Source organism: Corythoichthys intestinalis, chromosome 20 (assembly GCF_030265065.1).
Source record: "Corythoichthys intestinalis isolate RoL2023-P3 chromosome 20, ASM3026506v1, whole genome shotgun sequence".
NCBI lineage: Eukaryota > Metazoa > Chordata > Actinopteri > Syngnathiformes > Syngnathidae > Corythoichthys > Corythoichthys intestinalis.
Genome location: NC_080414.1, coordinates 6,411,194 through 6,426,700, shown reverse-complemented (window position 1 = coordinate 6,426,700; position 15,507 = coordinate 6,411,194). Strand labels below are relative to the sequence as shown.

Sequence of the window (15,507 nt, the reverse complement as noted above, 5' to 3'; positions counted from 1 at the left end):
TGTAAATGTGGTTTACAGGAACAGAACTCGTTCGTAAACGGGGGACTATCTGTTTGTATACACTAGGGGTGTGCCATCTTAGACACCCCACGATTCGATTACGATTCGATTCTTGAACGAAAGGTTATCACGATTATTGATTACATTACTAATTAATATAGTAGACAAACAAATTTTCATCCATTATTTATTTAAAATATCCTAATGATTCAACAGGAACGATGGAAACATGCCCATACAACAAAAACCTACCCTTAAGCTGCTATTTATTTATTTTTACAAGAAAGTGCAAAAACATTAACCATTTTAAAGGGAAGACTTATTTCACTTAACAATACAATAACATTTACACAGGTGGAATGAATTCCACATTTTCTGGAAACAAAGTGTCTTTAGAAATAAGCCTTTTAACCAATATTTTTCCCCTCCCGCAGATTTCTCTACTATTTCGCATGTTTTCAGTGTTACCGCTGTACTTAATCATGGTTTTACACGTTCTGCATCTGAAATACACGATAGCGAATTAGCTAATTAGCTTAGCGCTTGGCGCTAACTATTAACAGCTCAAAAACAACAACAATAAAGGCTATACAGTACAAGAGGGTTCGTATACTCACCTCTCTTCTTAGCAACACACTCAGGACAGTTTTTCAATTGACATGACTTGAAACTACAGCTGGACATCTGAAAGACGAGGAGCAACGAACTCTCTCTCTTCCCCTCTCGCTCCAAAAAATAACATGCGCACAGAAGCGCGACTTGCCTGCCTGTCTCATACACAAATTTATTTTTCAGTCTTTTGAAAAAGAGTAAATCTTTCACTCAGTTACAGGCAGCATCCATTTTAACTTGCGTGCGTCCGTCAAAGGTGTCCGGGCGGCAGACGTGTCTTGAATTTTGTTGCGCTACGAGTGGCTGTCATAAAGCTATGAGGGAAAATCATCGTTTTTGAGCCTTTATGAATCGTAATCGAATCGTCACGTGTCGAATCTTGATGCATGTAATAATCGATTTATTGGAACTTGTAAGATATGCTTAATTGTATGACCATTATACTCTGCTGGTCATACAAGATTGCTCTCCCACAGCTATTATACGCGCACTCCCAAGCTATTATGAAGAATACAGTTTTAGCCCATAATCATGCGCTTACATTTTTATTACCGGCAATTGCTCACATTCTGCTGATAAATAGATACACATGCATATGTTGATTCATCACACAACGTCTCAGTACTTTTCCACCAACCTACAGTACTTTGAGTGCAAATGTGTGTTCAAAACAAAGATATCTTGCCAGCTCAAGAGTGTGACTGTTAATTCAATCAAGAGTGTGACTGTTAAATCAATGACTAGAGTAAGGAACTTGCCCGATCGAAACTGCCACGTTGGACAACAGTGTTGTAACTGTATTCTGTAAAAGTTAGCAGCGCGAGGGAGCTCGGAGAGAGACTTCGATGAGACAGCCAGCATTGGTCGCGGAACTCTGTCTCCTGGCTCTCCCAACCTCCAGGTTGAAAAACGTCAACTCTCTGACTCTGTCTCACTTCATGCCCTGCCTTTTGTCAGCTTGCCTTGGGTAAATAACTAAGTTAAAGAACGAGTTTTAGACCCAACAGAACTCCTCTAATATACACACACACTGTATAGTGTGAGTGAGTGAGTATGATGGTCCACTAGAGCTATCATGTCCCATTAACTCTTAGTCCGTGGCATGTCATGTGATGAGTAGATATTCTGGCTTCAGAGGGGGAGGAATAGCCCATTTCTATGATTTTAAACTCTAAGTAATTACACCATGCAGCTGTTCACACCGTATTACAAAAACATTTCAAAAATGCCTTCTAATAAGACCCATTTACACGATACAGCTATAAAAAAATACCACCTACACTAAATAAGCTATAATCAGGTTATGTCTAAATCAATTCCATTCTGAATCTTTATGATTCATCTTACCAACTGATGCGGAGACCGCTTATTTCATACTAAACTGAGGCATCCAATCCCTCAGATCGATGGACAACGATCATAAATTGCATTAGTTTAAACATTTGCAAGATGCATTTCTCTTATTTTTATGTGTCTAACAATAAAGGATTTACCGCACAATAGATTTATACCACCCACCGAGCTGTCCTGCAATGACGCCGGCAAAAAAAGCGGGAAGGCTGCCTACATCGAGACTGTCTGAATTTGCAAGTTCGAGAGCTTACAGAAGAGTCAAAACACGCCCATTTAAGAGCATGACTCATCCAAGCTGGCTCCCTTCCGCCGATCCACTTCATCTTTGAAGTCCTAATGAGTTGGTTTTTATTTCTTTATTCATGTATTTTTATGATTTTTTTTTACTCCAAAAGGGCCTCCCTTGCAGAAGCACTGACCTCGTTCTTCCAATAGAGAGAGGGAACTTTAAGTAAAGATTAAAAAAATAAAATAAAAAAAAGTGCAGAAAATAGACCTCCCATGATGTTTAATTCAGTACAATATTTAAGGATTACAAAATATATGAATGAGCACTGGCCTCTTGGTGCCTCATTGCTGTTTTTTGTGTGAAATGGATTAAAAGCACATTTTACAGTATATATATTTACTAGATATTTGTAATTGCTTTCAGATGACCTGACAACAGTACATCCAGCAAGTTTCATGGCTAGTTAATTCAGAAATATAGCAAGGCTTCATACTTGACCATCCACAGGGATTACAAATGTGCCTCGGGCAACATCCTTCCACATCAACTGTTCAATTGTCAATTATTACTGTCAGTGTCTAAACCTCCCGTGTATAATTCTATTGGTTTAGAAAAATGCATCAGTGCACTATTGTCGTGTCTTTGTTGCGTCTCTTTGATAATACAACGGTACCTCTACTTACCAGCGTCTCTACAAGCGTTATTTTCAGGTTACAACACGGTTAAACGGGAAAAAAATCAGCAGGGCTGAGAATGAAAAGTGGTATTTGGGATTTGGCAAAATGGATTTTGCGATGTGGCATTTTTTTTTTTGACATTTGACCTGTTTTATGGTAAGAGGGAAAATGGATTTTGGCATGTGGCATTTTTTTTGCCATGTGCCGAAATTGATTTCGCCATGTGGCTTTTTTTTTTTTTTTGCACTGTTGCATTTTTTTTGCCATGTGGCAACATTGATTTAGCCATGTGGCAGGTTTTTTTTTTTTTGCCGTGTGGCATTTTCTTTTTTGCAATGTGGCAAAATGTATTTAGTCATGTGGCATTTTTTTGTTATGTGGAAAAATAGATTTTGGCATGTGGCTTTTTTTGCCATGTGGCAAAGTGATTTAGCCATGTGGCAGTTTTTTAGGTATGTGGCAAAATGGATTTTGGCATGTGGCATCATTTTTCTGCCATGAGGCAAAATAGATTTGGTCATGTGGTATTTTTTGCCATTTTTTTGGGTATGTGGCAAAATGGATTTTCGGTATGTGGCTTTTTTTTTTTTTTTTTGCCATGTGGCAAAATTGATTTAGCCATGTGGCAGTTTATTTTGCCGTGTGACATTTTCTTTTTGGCCATGTGGCAAAATTTATTTTGTCATGTGGCATTTTTTTTTTTTTTTTTTTTTGCTATGTGGCTTTTTTTTTTGTTATGTGGAAAATAGATTTTGGCATGTGGCTTTTTTGCCATGTGGCAAAATTGGCAGTTTTTTAGGTATGTGTCAAAATGGATTTTGGCATGTGGCATTTTTCTCCCATGAGGCTAAATTGATTTGGTCATGTGGCATTTTTTTGGGTTATGTGGCAACATGGATTTTTGGTATGTGGCATTTTTTGCCATGAAGCAAAATTGGTTTTGCCATGTGGCATTTTTTTGGTATGTGGCAAAATGGATTTTGGTGTGTGGCATTTTTTTGCCATGTAGCAAAATTGGTTTTGTCATGTAGCATTTTTTTAGCATGTGGCATTTTTTGTTTGCCATGTGGCAAAACTGATTTTGTCATGTGGCATTGTTTTGGTATGTGGAAAAATGGATTTTCGGTATGTGGCTTTTTTTTTTTTTTTTTTTGCCATGTGGCAAAATTGATTAAGCCATGCGGCAGGTTTTTTGCCATGTGGCTTTTTTTTTTTTTTTGCCATGCTGCAAAATTGATTTTGTCATATGGCATTTTTTTTTGGTAAATAGCTAAATGGATTGGCCTTTTTCTGCCATGTGGCAAAATTGATTCGGTCATGTGGCATTTAATTGCCATGTGGCATTTTATTTTGGGCAAAATGGATTTTTGGTATGTGGCATTTTTTTTTTTTTTGCCATATGGCATTTTTACAGGCCATGCACGTCCATGCGATTAACGGCTTTGCGTGTCCAAATTTTCCATTCATCCATGGCAAAAAAATGCCACATGTCAAAATCAAATTTTTATTTATTTTTATTCTTTTTTTCTGCCAAGTGGCAAAATGGAGTTTTGCCACATACCAAATACCACTTTTCGTTCTCGCTGTCTCTCGAAAATATTGCCTCTTGTTAAGAAAGAAATTTCATGTTACGAGAGGCAAAAATACAATACAATACTGTAAAAGAGACGTATGTCAGAGACGTATGTCAATTCGTGTTTGGTTGTTGTTTTATTCCGGTTTCATTTTTGGGTTACGAGACTACTTTTCAGGACCCAAATAATGTCGTAAGTAGAGGTACCACTGATAATCAACAAAGTACCTGCCCCTACCTAAAAATCTACTACACACTCCGCCCAAAAGTCAAGATCATCAGCCAGATAATATATACACAGTTATGTTGTATTTTATAGAGGGCAGCCATGAGTGATCTCCAAAACATTTTACGAATTTGCACGTGGACGTAAATCTTGAAATACTAACCACAACGCGCCGGCGGAGTCGTTCACAGATCAGTTCATTCAATCGACTTAAACGAAGCACTTGACCTTTCGAAGAATGGCTGAGCGAGGCACTGATATGCAACAAAGAGACTCCATCATAACCCAGGTGCTTAAATAACACTGGGCCCAAACACACACACACAAAGACATATTGATATTTTTATAGATTTTCCCACACGCCCCTTCTACTTGCTGCTAGCCAAACAATATTTGTACAAGACATGGAGATTGTCGTCGATAGCTGTTCAAAGTTAGCTCAAATGGACCAAATCTGTTTTCGTCATTATATGAGCATTTAGCAATGAAAATAATGATAGTAACCTCTGAAACTCAGAATGTTCATCAAAGTGAATGAAATGCTAATTCTAGTGCACATCAGTTCAAGTCGTGTTCAATTTGAGCTACGTTAGTATGTTTTACTTTGTGATAGATGTTGATTTATTATTATTATTTTTTAATTCACGTGAACGTTTGTGAAAAAACAGATGCCTGAGGTGCATTGGCGCTGTAAGACTTAGTTATGGATAATAGTATCAAGAATATTATCCACCCCAAAAATCTTATAAGTATAGAAGTAGGGCCCGATCACGTCATTTTTAGAAGATCAGAATCGTTTTTTTTTTTTTTTAAATATGTATTTATTTATTTCTACTTTTAAGTATGAACTCATTGGCTGCCATTGACGGTGGTGTATCCCCTCTTCCCATCCCTGAAGGCCGGTTGATGGGGCCGCGGGTTGCCCGAGGGACCACCCTGGATCCCAGGGGGGTGGCGATGGCTCTTTTGCTGGGCTGCGGGAGGAGGGATGGGCTGCGCTGTCCCTGGGTGGGGGGCCGTGGTCCTGGGTTGGCGCCCGCGTGGTGTCTCCACTCGTCTCCATGGCGTGTTTGGTGGGGCTTGTGTGCGGCTGGATGTGATTGGGCACGCTCGGGTGGGGGGTCCCGGTGCCGGTATTGGCAATGGGGCGGCGTAGGGTCGGTTGCCAATGGGCTTACACTCACAAGGGATTCACACGATCACTGGTTTCTAGATCACAGAGCTGATTTGTGTACACTCTACCCCTCTCAATCACTTAGCTTATAGACTCCCCCACCTCTCCCCTTCTTTCCATGGTCAACAGGCCCCCCACATTGTGTCAACCGAAAAAATACATCTAGCTGACGATAGCACCAACATATTCATAGTTAGTGTAGACGTTCAATGTATTTCTTGTTGCTGTTTCTTTTCTTTCTTTTCTTGTGTTTCTCTTCTTTTCTTCTGTTCCGCCATAACCCCTTCCTGTTCGCTGCTTTGTCATAATAAAACAAGGTATGTTCCAAAAACGATGACGTCCAAAGCCTCGCTACCCAGCTGTACCACGTGATTGCTTCAGAGAGTGCTTTAGATGAGATTTTAAAGTATTAACTAAAGATGTCGGGTCCGATCACGTCATTTTCAAAGTATCGGAATCGGCAAAAAAATATCGGACATGCCTTTTTTTATATATATTTTTGAATTAAATCGTTTTCTAATTGTATTTAACGTTACAGACAAAATGTCTTACATTCATCCAGAGTCTTTAGTTTTGGCTTAAAGTAGGGCTATCAAATTTATCGCGTTAACGGCGGTAATTAATTAAAAAAAAATTAATCACGTTAAAATATTTAACGCAATTAACGCATGCGCTGCACGACCCACTCACGCATTGTCGCGTTCAATCTGTAATGGCGCCGTTTTACCTACAGTACATATAGAGCTAAAAGGCAGCGTAAAATGAGTAGAGTGAATTTTGGCAATTTTTGGAGCCTTTTTTTAATTGGTTAGAGCCTTACAATCCCTCCCTCAACAATTAGAAATATCGTGGGTAGCAATGTGGGTAAGAAAGGCAGTAGTTGATCTTTTTCTTAACACCCTATGTTATTTCCCAATGCAGAGAAGATATATCAATTAGTGCCACTGCGCACAGTCATGGTTGCACTTCCCGTCATGCATTTGGGCAGAACAGTTAAATGGCTACAGTATCCTGAAAGCTCAACAAATACACTAGATGGTAATATTTAGTCACAATATACAAATTCACATTTATCCTTTAAGAATTATAAGTCTTTCTACAGCAGGGCCGAGAACCAAAAGTGGTATTTGCCATGTGTTATTTATTTTGCCATCTGGCAAAATTTATTTTGCCATGTGGCATTTTTTTTTCTATGTGGCAAAATGGATTTTGCCATGTTCATTTTTTTTTGCCATGTGGCAAAATAAATTTCGCCATGTGGCAAAATGGATTTTGCCATGTGACATTTTTTTGGGGGTGGGGGGGTGGGGGGGGGTATTACAGTGCATTGACCTGGGGGCCAGTTGAATGTCAGTGCGCTGTAATGTAAAGTGTATGGTCAAAAATCATAGCCAAACATATTTGATTGATTGTTATTTCATTGTATTTTCATTTTACATTTTTAGATGATGGGAATTGGGTGGAAAATGACGATCTAAAAAAAATATATGGCTACAAAGCAATACAATAGGAAGGACAAGGATATTCTCAAAATAAAAATAAATGTTTTGGAATAAAATTTTCATAAATTGCACAGGTATCGGATCGGTACTCTGAATTGGCAGATCGTCAAAATAAGATGGAAAAAATCGGACTAACTTAACTCGGGTGCAAAAATATGTGATCGGGGCAACTCTAGTTATTTTGAAAGTGAAACTAAATAAATTCAGTGTCGATGTGCGACTATTACTGCAGACGAACGTGCAAAAAACCTCCAAATGGCATATTTAGAGTAGTAATGACTACTATCAGAATATATGTAGTGTGAAACTGGGTAAGTGTGTAAAAACTCACTTGCTAGACTGCCGGGTCTCTGGAGTGTAGCAGTTGCGTAGAGCTCATGGGAAATCTTGTACTGGTCGGACGCGTGGTGAGCTGCAAGTCGTTTGGGAGACAAAGTGGCATAACTGCCGATGCCGGAGCTCATCTGGAAAAGCAAGACGAAGCTCTATGTCAAATATTGCTAAATAAGATCAGATCATAAGAGAGATTTTTGTGTTTAAACTGTTGCAATGACTTCATTTATTCTCTGTTGGCAGCCAGGTCCACATGCGTTTTGGTCAAATTTGTTCTTGTACCTTCTGATTCTTGATATCAACTCAACTTTGCTTCAATTTCCAAATGGTAAAGTAGATTTATGCATCTTTGCAAATCACTTGAAAACACTTAGTGTTATACAACTCCTAACAAAATGTATTGAATCACCAGTCTCGGACGAGCACTCACTCAGACATTTTATTATGGAGAACAAAGTCAGATAAAAAGCTTGAAAAAATAATGAATTAGTTCAAAAGTGCAACTCCTTGGCATTCAGAAACACAAAAAGAAACAAATAAAAAACATTGTGGGTGTCAGTAATGTTACTTTCATAGAGCAAGTGCAGGGAAATAAATATAGAATCACTCCATTCTGAAGAAAAAAATATGGAAGCACTCCATTTTGAGTACAAAATACAGACACACCCAGTCAATTTCCTTTCCTTAATTGGGTCCCTGCCTCAGATTAGATCTGCTCGTTCGTCAGCAGTTAAAAACAGTGCAGTTATCACACCTTGGAGGGCAGCTGGACCAAGTGGTAGGCCTGTCGCGATAACAAATTTTAGTGTATGATAATTATTCTCATAAAATATTGCGATATTATTGCGCCCCCCAATTTTTTTTAACCAATTTACAATAACACAGTGAGAATACAGTATATATTAATAGATCAAGTACACCCATTTAAACGCGAAAAATATTTACTCTTAAATTCAAAAATACTTTTTAAGAAATCACAACTAAAAACAATAGACCATGCCTCTTAAGTAAAAAACAACAATATTGACACCGCACAGAAACAGAATAAATAAAATGTGTTTAAAAAAAATAAAAATAAAACAAATTTGCACTTAATAACTTAAGCATTTTAGGCAAATGAAAACTTTTCCCGTCATAGCTTCTGCAATGGTGTTCCATAGGGATGCAATGGCACAGTTAAATCATGGTTCGGTACGATTTTTGATACGGGGGACACGATTTTCGATCCGATTCAATACATTTAATGCTCTGTAAAAAAAAAAATAAATAAATAAAAAAAAAAAAACAATTATAATTTTTATTTTCGTTGCTTTTGTTTTTTGTTTGTTTTTTTTGCTAACAAGCAAAAATTAAATTGCCATCATATAAACATGCATTTTAGTACATATTATGTATTATACTATGTACATATTAATATTTATGTGCTCACTTCTTACTGATCTGAATTTTTCTTGTATAAAAGCGCTGAGAACAATCTTTACTGTTTGTAAAGTGAGGCAGGGCACACTGTTGATTGCTACAGTTCTCTTAGCAGCTAGGCTTACTACATGTGGTCCGAATCCATCTGTCACGTACTGAATTAACAATATTTGCAACATTATCTATAGTCACTGGTATGGATTGATTTGGCCTTCTTAACTTCCATTCAGTCATGACAGTTTAGAATTCATCGATGTAGTATATGGACTACGTGTCCCATAAACGCTCTGGGCTCACGTAGCCAATGGCACGGAACGTAGCACATCTAGTTTGCCATTTCATGATATCTAGTGTGTGTGCGCATCAACAAAGTTAGCAAGCGCCGCTGAAGTCACGTCTGCTCATTACTACACAACACCAGCATATGACAATCGACTTAAATAAACAGGACGAGTTTGAAGCACAGCGCTCTTAATTTCATTCGGCTGTTCGTTGTCAAAGCGAGGTTGTTTGTAGCAGCCAAGTCGGTAACAATGTTTTGGCGGACTTCGTTGTAAATATCCGGCGTTGTGCCGAAAAATAGCCGCCCCGCGTGAAATGTCACTCCTGACGGGAGCGCCCACACGTCAACAACACCGGCGCGCCGTAAATGGTCCACAGTCACTCCGGAGCACTGACGCGGCCGGTATACGCTGAACAATAGGATACAATGGGAACGATTGGCTCCGGCGCTAGCTTTTGCCGGACCTGGAACGAAGATGCATTTTGCGCAGTTGGTAACGAGGAATCCGAACTTTTAACAGCACGTCTGCCGCACGCACGTGCACGCGAGGCGATAAATCGCAGTGGTAAAATTACCGCCTTCATTTTTATTTATCGCGCGATAAATGGAATTATTGCATATTGCGACAGGCTTACCAAGTGGATTAACAAGTAGCATGGCTCCAACAAGAGAGATGTCTCTTGAGACCAAGGAGAGGATTATCAAACTTCTTGAAGAAGGTAACGCTACACGTATGGTTGCCAAAGATGTGGGCTGTTCACAGTCAGCTGTATCAAAACTCTGGACCAAGTTTCATGCAGCATGGCAAGGTTGTTTAAGTTAAGCGTATGTCTTGAAAACAGAAGATGTACAACAAGACAAATGAAGAAGTAATGGGAGGAAGCGTGAGTCTAGGTATGTGACAGAACTATGCAAAATCGCCAAGATTTTCATACAGGAAAGCCAAAAGGAAACCATCATTTACACTTAAACAGAAAACAACAAGACTGCAATGGACTAAGGAGAGGAAATCATGGAATGTGAATGACTGGATGGAGGTTATTTTCAGTGATGAGTCAAGAATTTGCATTAAACAAGGTGATGATGCTGGAACTTTTGTTTGGTGCCGTTCCAGTGAGATTTACAAAGATGACTGCCTGAAAAAAAACATCAAAATTCCCTCAGTCCTTGATGATATGGGGCTGCATGTCAGGCAAAGGCACTGGGGAGATGGCTATGGTTAAATCTTCGTTAAATGCACAAGTTTACATTGAAATATTAGACAGCTATCTTATCTCTTTCAATTGAAAATATGTTTGGGGATAATTAAATCATTTTCCAAGATGACAATGCATCATGCCAGAGTGCTAAAACTGTTAAAGCATTCCTTAGAGAAAGACTCATCCAGTCAATGTCATGGCCTGCAAATTGATCAGATCTCAACCCTATTGAAAATCTGTGGTGGAAATGGAAAAAAATGGTCCACAGCAAGGCTCCGACTAGCAAGGATGATCTGGCAACTGCAATCAAAGAGAGTTGACACCAAATTGATGAAGAATACTCATGAAGTCCATGCATCAGAGACTGCAAGCTGCCATAAAAGCCAGAGGTAGTGCAACTAAATACTAGAGGTGTGTTTTGATTGTTATTTCTTTGTTTGTTTCTCATGATTCCATATATTTTCCCCCAGAATGGAATGATTCTATATTTATTTCCCTGAACTTGCTCTATAAAAGTAACATTTACTGACCACCACAATGTTGTTTATTCATGTATTTCAGTGTTTCTGAATGCTAAAGAGTTGCACTTCTGAAATAATTCATTATTTTTTTCAAGCTTTTTATCCAAGTTTGTTCTACATAATAAAATGTCTGAGTTAGTGCTCAACTGAGACTGGTGATTCCATACTTTTTGCTAGGGGTTGTATATGTAACTGCCACGCAAAGTTTCGCTACAATGTATTAAAATTTACGCGTATTTTTTTTTTTTTTTTTATTACAAGGAAAATAACGGTCAATTTTATAGACTGACTTTATAGACTTGTTCTTTACTAATATAACTGTTAGCTAGAATGTGTGAGACATTTTACCTGATGTAAGGGGGACGATGATGAGCCTGCCCCTCCGCCAGTCGAATTGGGTGGAGAGGCTAACCTCAGGGGAGAACCTCCACCCCCACCTGTCGTCACGGCAACGTTGGTACTGGAGAACAAATCACAAACATCATTCATTTGTAAAATGTTGATTTTTCCTAAATTTAAGCACGCCAAGAGCCATTTCGACTGCAATCTGCACGGCTTTCAATCATATCAAATTATTATTTATCAACCTTTCTCTCGTCAGCTGTAAGATTGATGTCTTTAATACAGCGTTCTGTTCATCAGTGTTACTTTTCATCTTCAGTATCAACAGCAATTCATCAAAATCAAGATGAGCATCGCATTCACTCTAGTACCTGAATGACTTAGCCAGTCGATTAGCAGGACACTGTTTGCTGGGAGAGGAAGATGAGGACGAGGAAGGCAGGCGTTGTGTGGTCGAATACCCTAGAGAATCGGAGGCAGAACCCAGGCGTTGGAGTTTGTTGGGGGACCCCGGCCCGGAACCCCCTCCTCCACCACACAGAGGGGAATTGACACGTTGGGCAGGTAAGGTGGAGCTTGAGTAGTAGATTCCTGCAGGACAAAAAAAATTCAGTATACAGTATATGCATGAAAAATATTATAAGGTAAAAAAAAAAAAAAAAAAAATGATACGAGGGTCATTCAATAAATAAGTTGAATTTTTCGGGATAAGGATTTCTAATCTACCTGTCGCCAAATTCAGTCATAACGACATAATTATGATTAATAACTCCCTGATACGAGGTTCAGTCTTTTTCATATCTGGCATGTATAAGAGGTATCCCAGCCTGAACACGACTGCAATGAAATATTACCCATTAGACCTAGCTCCCACTGCAGGGAACAAGAAATTCCCTTTTTTTTTTTTTTTTTTTTAAACTAAGAGAGGCTTCTCCTACAAGGGAAAAAAATCAATAGCATACCACACGAATGCTATTTTTAGACCGCAAGGCTGCGTGACGTCACCATCGTAAACCGGAAGGGGGTCAACATAGAAGCGCCCTTGCATACAACTCATGTTAGAACTGCTTGTTTTCTGCCGGTAATCTTTCATAATAGAACATGCTGAGTAAACACTGCTGCTATGGAACTTGTCGAAACGACTCAAGACATTACGACATATAAAGGATGTTTTTTTTTTCCATACGTTTCCCAATGCCAAAAACTCAGAGGGAAAAAATGTGAAGAATGGATCAACTTGTGCGGACGTCCAAAAGACCAGTTTAACGCCAGCAATATGCAGTAAATATTTTGTTGGGGGCCATAGTCCTTCGGATGACAATGCTGATCCATTGCCTGCCACAGCCTGCTCCAAAGAGGTGAGCTATTTTGATATTTTTACTTATTTTTTAGCGTGGCATTTTGCCATGCTGCTTCTGTCTGACAATGAATGACCTGAAAAGAATTAAAATGGTATCTGACTGCCACTGTTGTTACATTTTCTGTTGTAAAAAACACAACTTTTAGTAAGGGGGAAGTGTAAATAAAGATTATTAATGAAAACATTAAGTGTTCGATGACTTTCACTGCGATCGCTCCACAAAAATAGCAATATAAATTACCCCACAAAACAGTCAGACGTAAGCCAACCAGAGGATATAATATATAAGAAGGAAAGGGCATATGGTGGTAAAGGATAGCTTGTTGAAAGAGGAGAATGTTATTGTCAGTGGCGTAAGGCAATGCACACAATAAAAAGGTGTCGATAAAAAAGCTACCTCTGGATCAGGTTGGCTCTTTTTTCAGTCTTTTTCAGCCCTCGTCACTCAAGTCATCTCATTAACTGAACATTTGTATGTTCCTCCACATGTTTACCAGAGAATTTGTCACCAGGGACATCATTTTCAGGCTGAATTGGTAGGTTTAGCTCAGTAAACATCTCGTTCGTACATTATTTATATGCATCTAGCAAGAGGGACAAACGCAAGCTTGACCCCCCCCCCCCAGCAACAGTTGCTAACGTCATGAATATTAATGAGCAAAGCAACGCGTTACGTGCGGTACGCTATTGACCTCAAACCTGCATCAGGGGAGCCTTAAGACTTGTGTTCAAGTGCCTGATGAAAAATATTGAGTTTTCGTTCAAGCAGAGGGGTCCAAACAGGAAAGTGAAAATGACTGTCGCCATTTTGTCTCGCCACAAGTTTTGAGCAGTCATAACTTGGCAAACAAACAACATATCTGTGCCAAACTTCCTGTGCTTGGTAAGAGTTGTACCTTTAAGGGTCCTGAAGGGGTCATTTGCATCAACCCTACAGCGCCAACTAGTGGCAAAAGAAAGTCACTCATATTACTTTTACATGTCCAGTTCTTTTCAGGTTGGTCATTGTAGTTTCTGTAGCTAGGGGTTGGACCGCTAAGGCCCCCGCCTTTGGCTGCCGTCCAACTCCCGATGCACCCGACCCCTTTAGCCCCTCCCACAGGTGGTGGGCCCATGGGAAGGGGGACCCACATTTCCTTTTCGGGCTGTGCCCGGTCGGGCCCCATTGGAACAGGCCTGGTCACCAGACGCTTGCCTTTGAGCCCCACCACCGGGCCTGGCTCCAGAGGGGGGCCCCGGTAACCCGCATCCAGGAAAGGGAAAACTGATTGAATTTTTGTTTATCATCATAAGGGGTCTTTGGAGTCATGCTTTGTCTGGTCCCACACCACCTGGACTGACCCGCCTCTACAACATTGCTTGGACATCGGGGACGGCGCCTCTGGATTGGCAAACCGGGATGGTGGTCCCCCTTTGTAAGAAGGGTGTGTTCCAATTATAGAGTGACCACACTCTCTCGGCCTCCCCGGTAAAGTCTATTCAGGGGTGCTGGAGAGGAGGGTTCGTCAGGAAGTTGAATCTCAGATTCAGGGGAAGCAGTGTGGTTTTCGTCCCGGCCGTGGAACAGTGGACCAGCTCTACACCCTCGGCAGGATCCTCGAGGGTGTATGGGAGTTCGCTCAACCAGCCTACATGTGTTTTGTGAATTTGGAGATGGTATTCGACAATGTGCCTCAAGGGAAGTCCTGTGGGGGGTGCTCCAGGAGAACAGGGTACCAAGCCCCTTGGTAAGAGCTATTCGGTCCTTGTACGACTGGTGTCAGAGTTTGGTCCGCATTGCCGGCAGTAAGTTGAATTAGTTCCCAGTGAGGATTGGACTCTGCCAAGACTGCCCTTTGTCACAGATTCTGTTCATAATTTTTATGGACAGAATTTCTAGGCGCAGGACTCGGTAACGAGTCGCTACTCCTCTGCGTTGAGAGAAGCCAGTTGAGGTGGCTCGGGCATCTGGTTCGGATGCCTCCTGGAAGCCTATTTGGAGACTTGTTCCGGGCATGTCGCACCGGCAGGAGGCCCCGGGGACGACCCAGGACACGCTGGAGAGACTATGTCTCTCGGCTGGCCTGGGAACGCCTTGGGATCTCGCCAGAGGAGAGGAAAGTCTGGGCTTCCCTGCTAAAGCTGCTGCCCTCACGACCCAACCCAAGATTAAGAAGCAGATAGATGGCTGGATGGATGCATTGTAGCTTCAAGACCTTTTGTAATACTATATTTTAAGGCCCATGTCTACATGTTTCTGTCTGTTGCCATGACAACAATTTGTTCGCCATTAAAAGGAAATGGATTTCTTCAGGGACTTAGGCACCTGGTTTTGAATCAGGTCATGGCTCAGTAGCATCTCCTTTTTTGTAGGACCCTCTTCATTAGGGTTTTTTTTTTTCCTAGGTGTGTCAGTGTATTTCCAATCCCCCCAAAAAGAGGTGCGTTTCGAGCAAGTTAGGTTCACATGAGATGATGAGAGGGGAACGATCTGCCACCACCCTGACCTGCGTGCAGTCCGAGTTGCACCAAACTACGGGGGCCCGTTCAGTCCTACTTTCAGGCCTAGTTTTTATTTTTTTGCAATAGCAACCGTGTGGGAGTCTGCTAAAACTGAGGGCAGCAAGAGAAAATCTGCACTTTTTTTTTGAGAGAATGTTAAACAATACTGTGGATATATCACTAATAGTAATATTATATATAGTATATATTTATGCAGGATTAT

The 15,507-nt window shown here is 40.3% G+C and overlaps 1 protein-coding gene across 10 annotated transcripts in view; it reads right to left on the bottom strand.

The window, feature by feature from the left end:
* The window catches only part of ctnnd2a (catenin (cadherin-associated protein), delta 2a), a 542,938-nt gene that overhangs the window by 253,076 nt on the left and 274,355 nt on the right, over positions 1-15,507 (bottom strand). For all 10 annotated transcript variants that reach the window (XM_057823756.1, XM_057823762.1, XM_057823757.1 and 7 more), the window contains 3 exons: positions 11,815-12,034; positions 11,450-11,561; positions 7,678-7,810 (listed from right to left, as the gene is read on the bottom strand). In XM_057823756.1, coding sequence (XP_057679739.1) covers positions 7,678-7,810; positions 11,450-11,561; positions 11,815-12,034 — 465 coding nt within the window. The remainder of the gene's footprint in view (positions 1-7,677; positions 7,811-11,449; positions 11,562-11,814; positions 12,035-15,507) is intronic.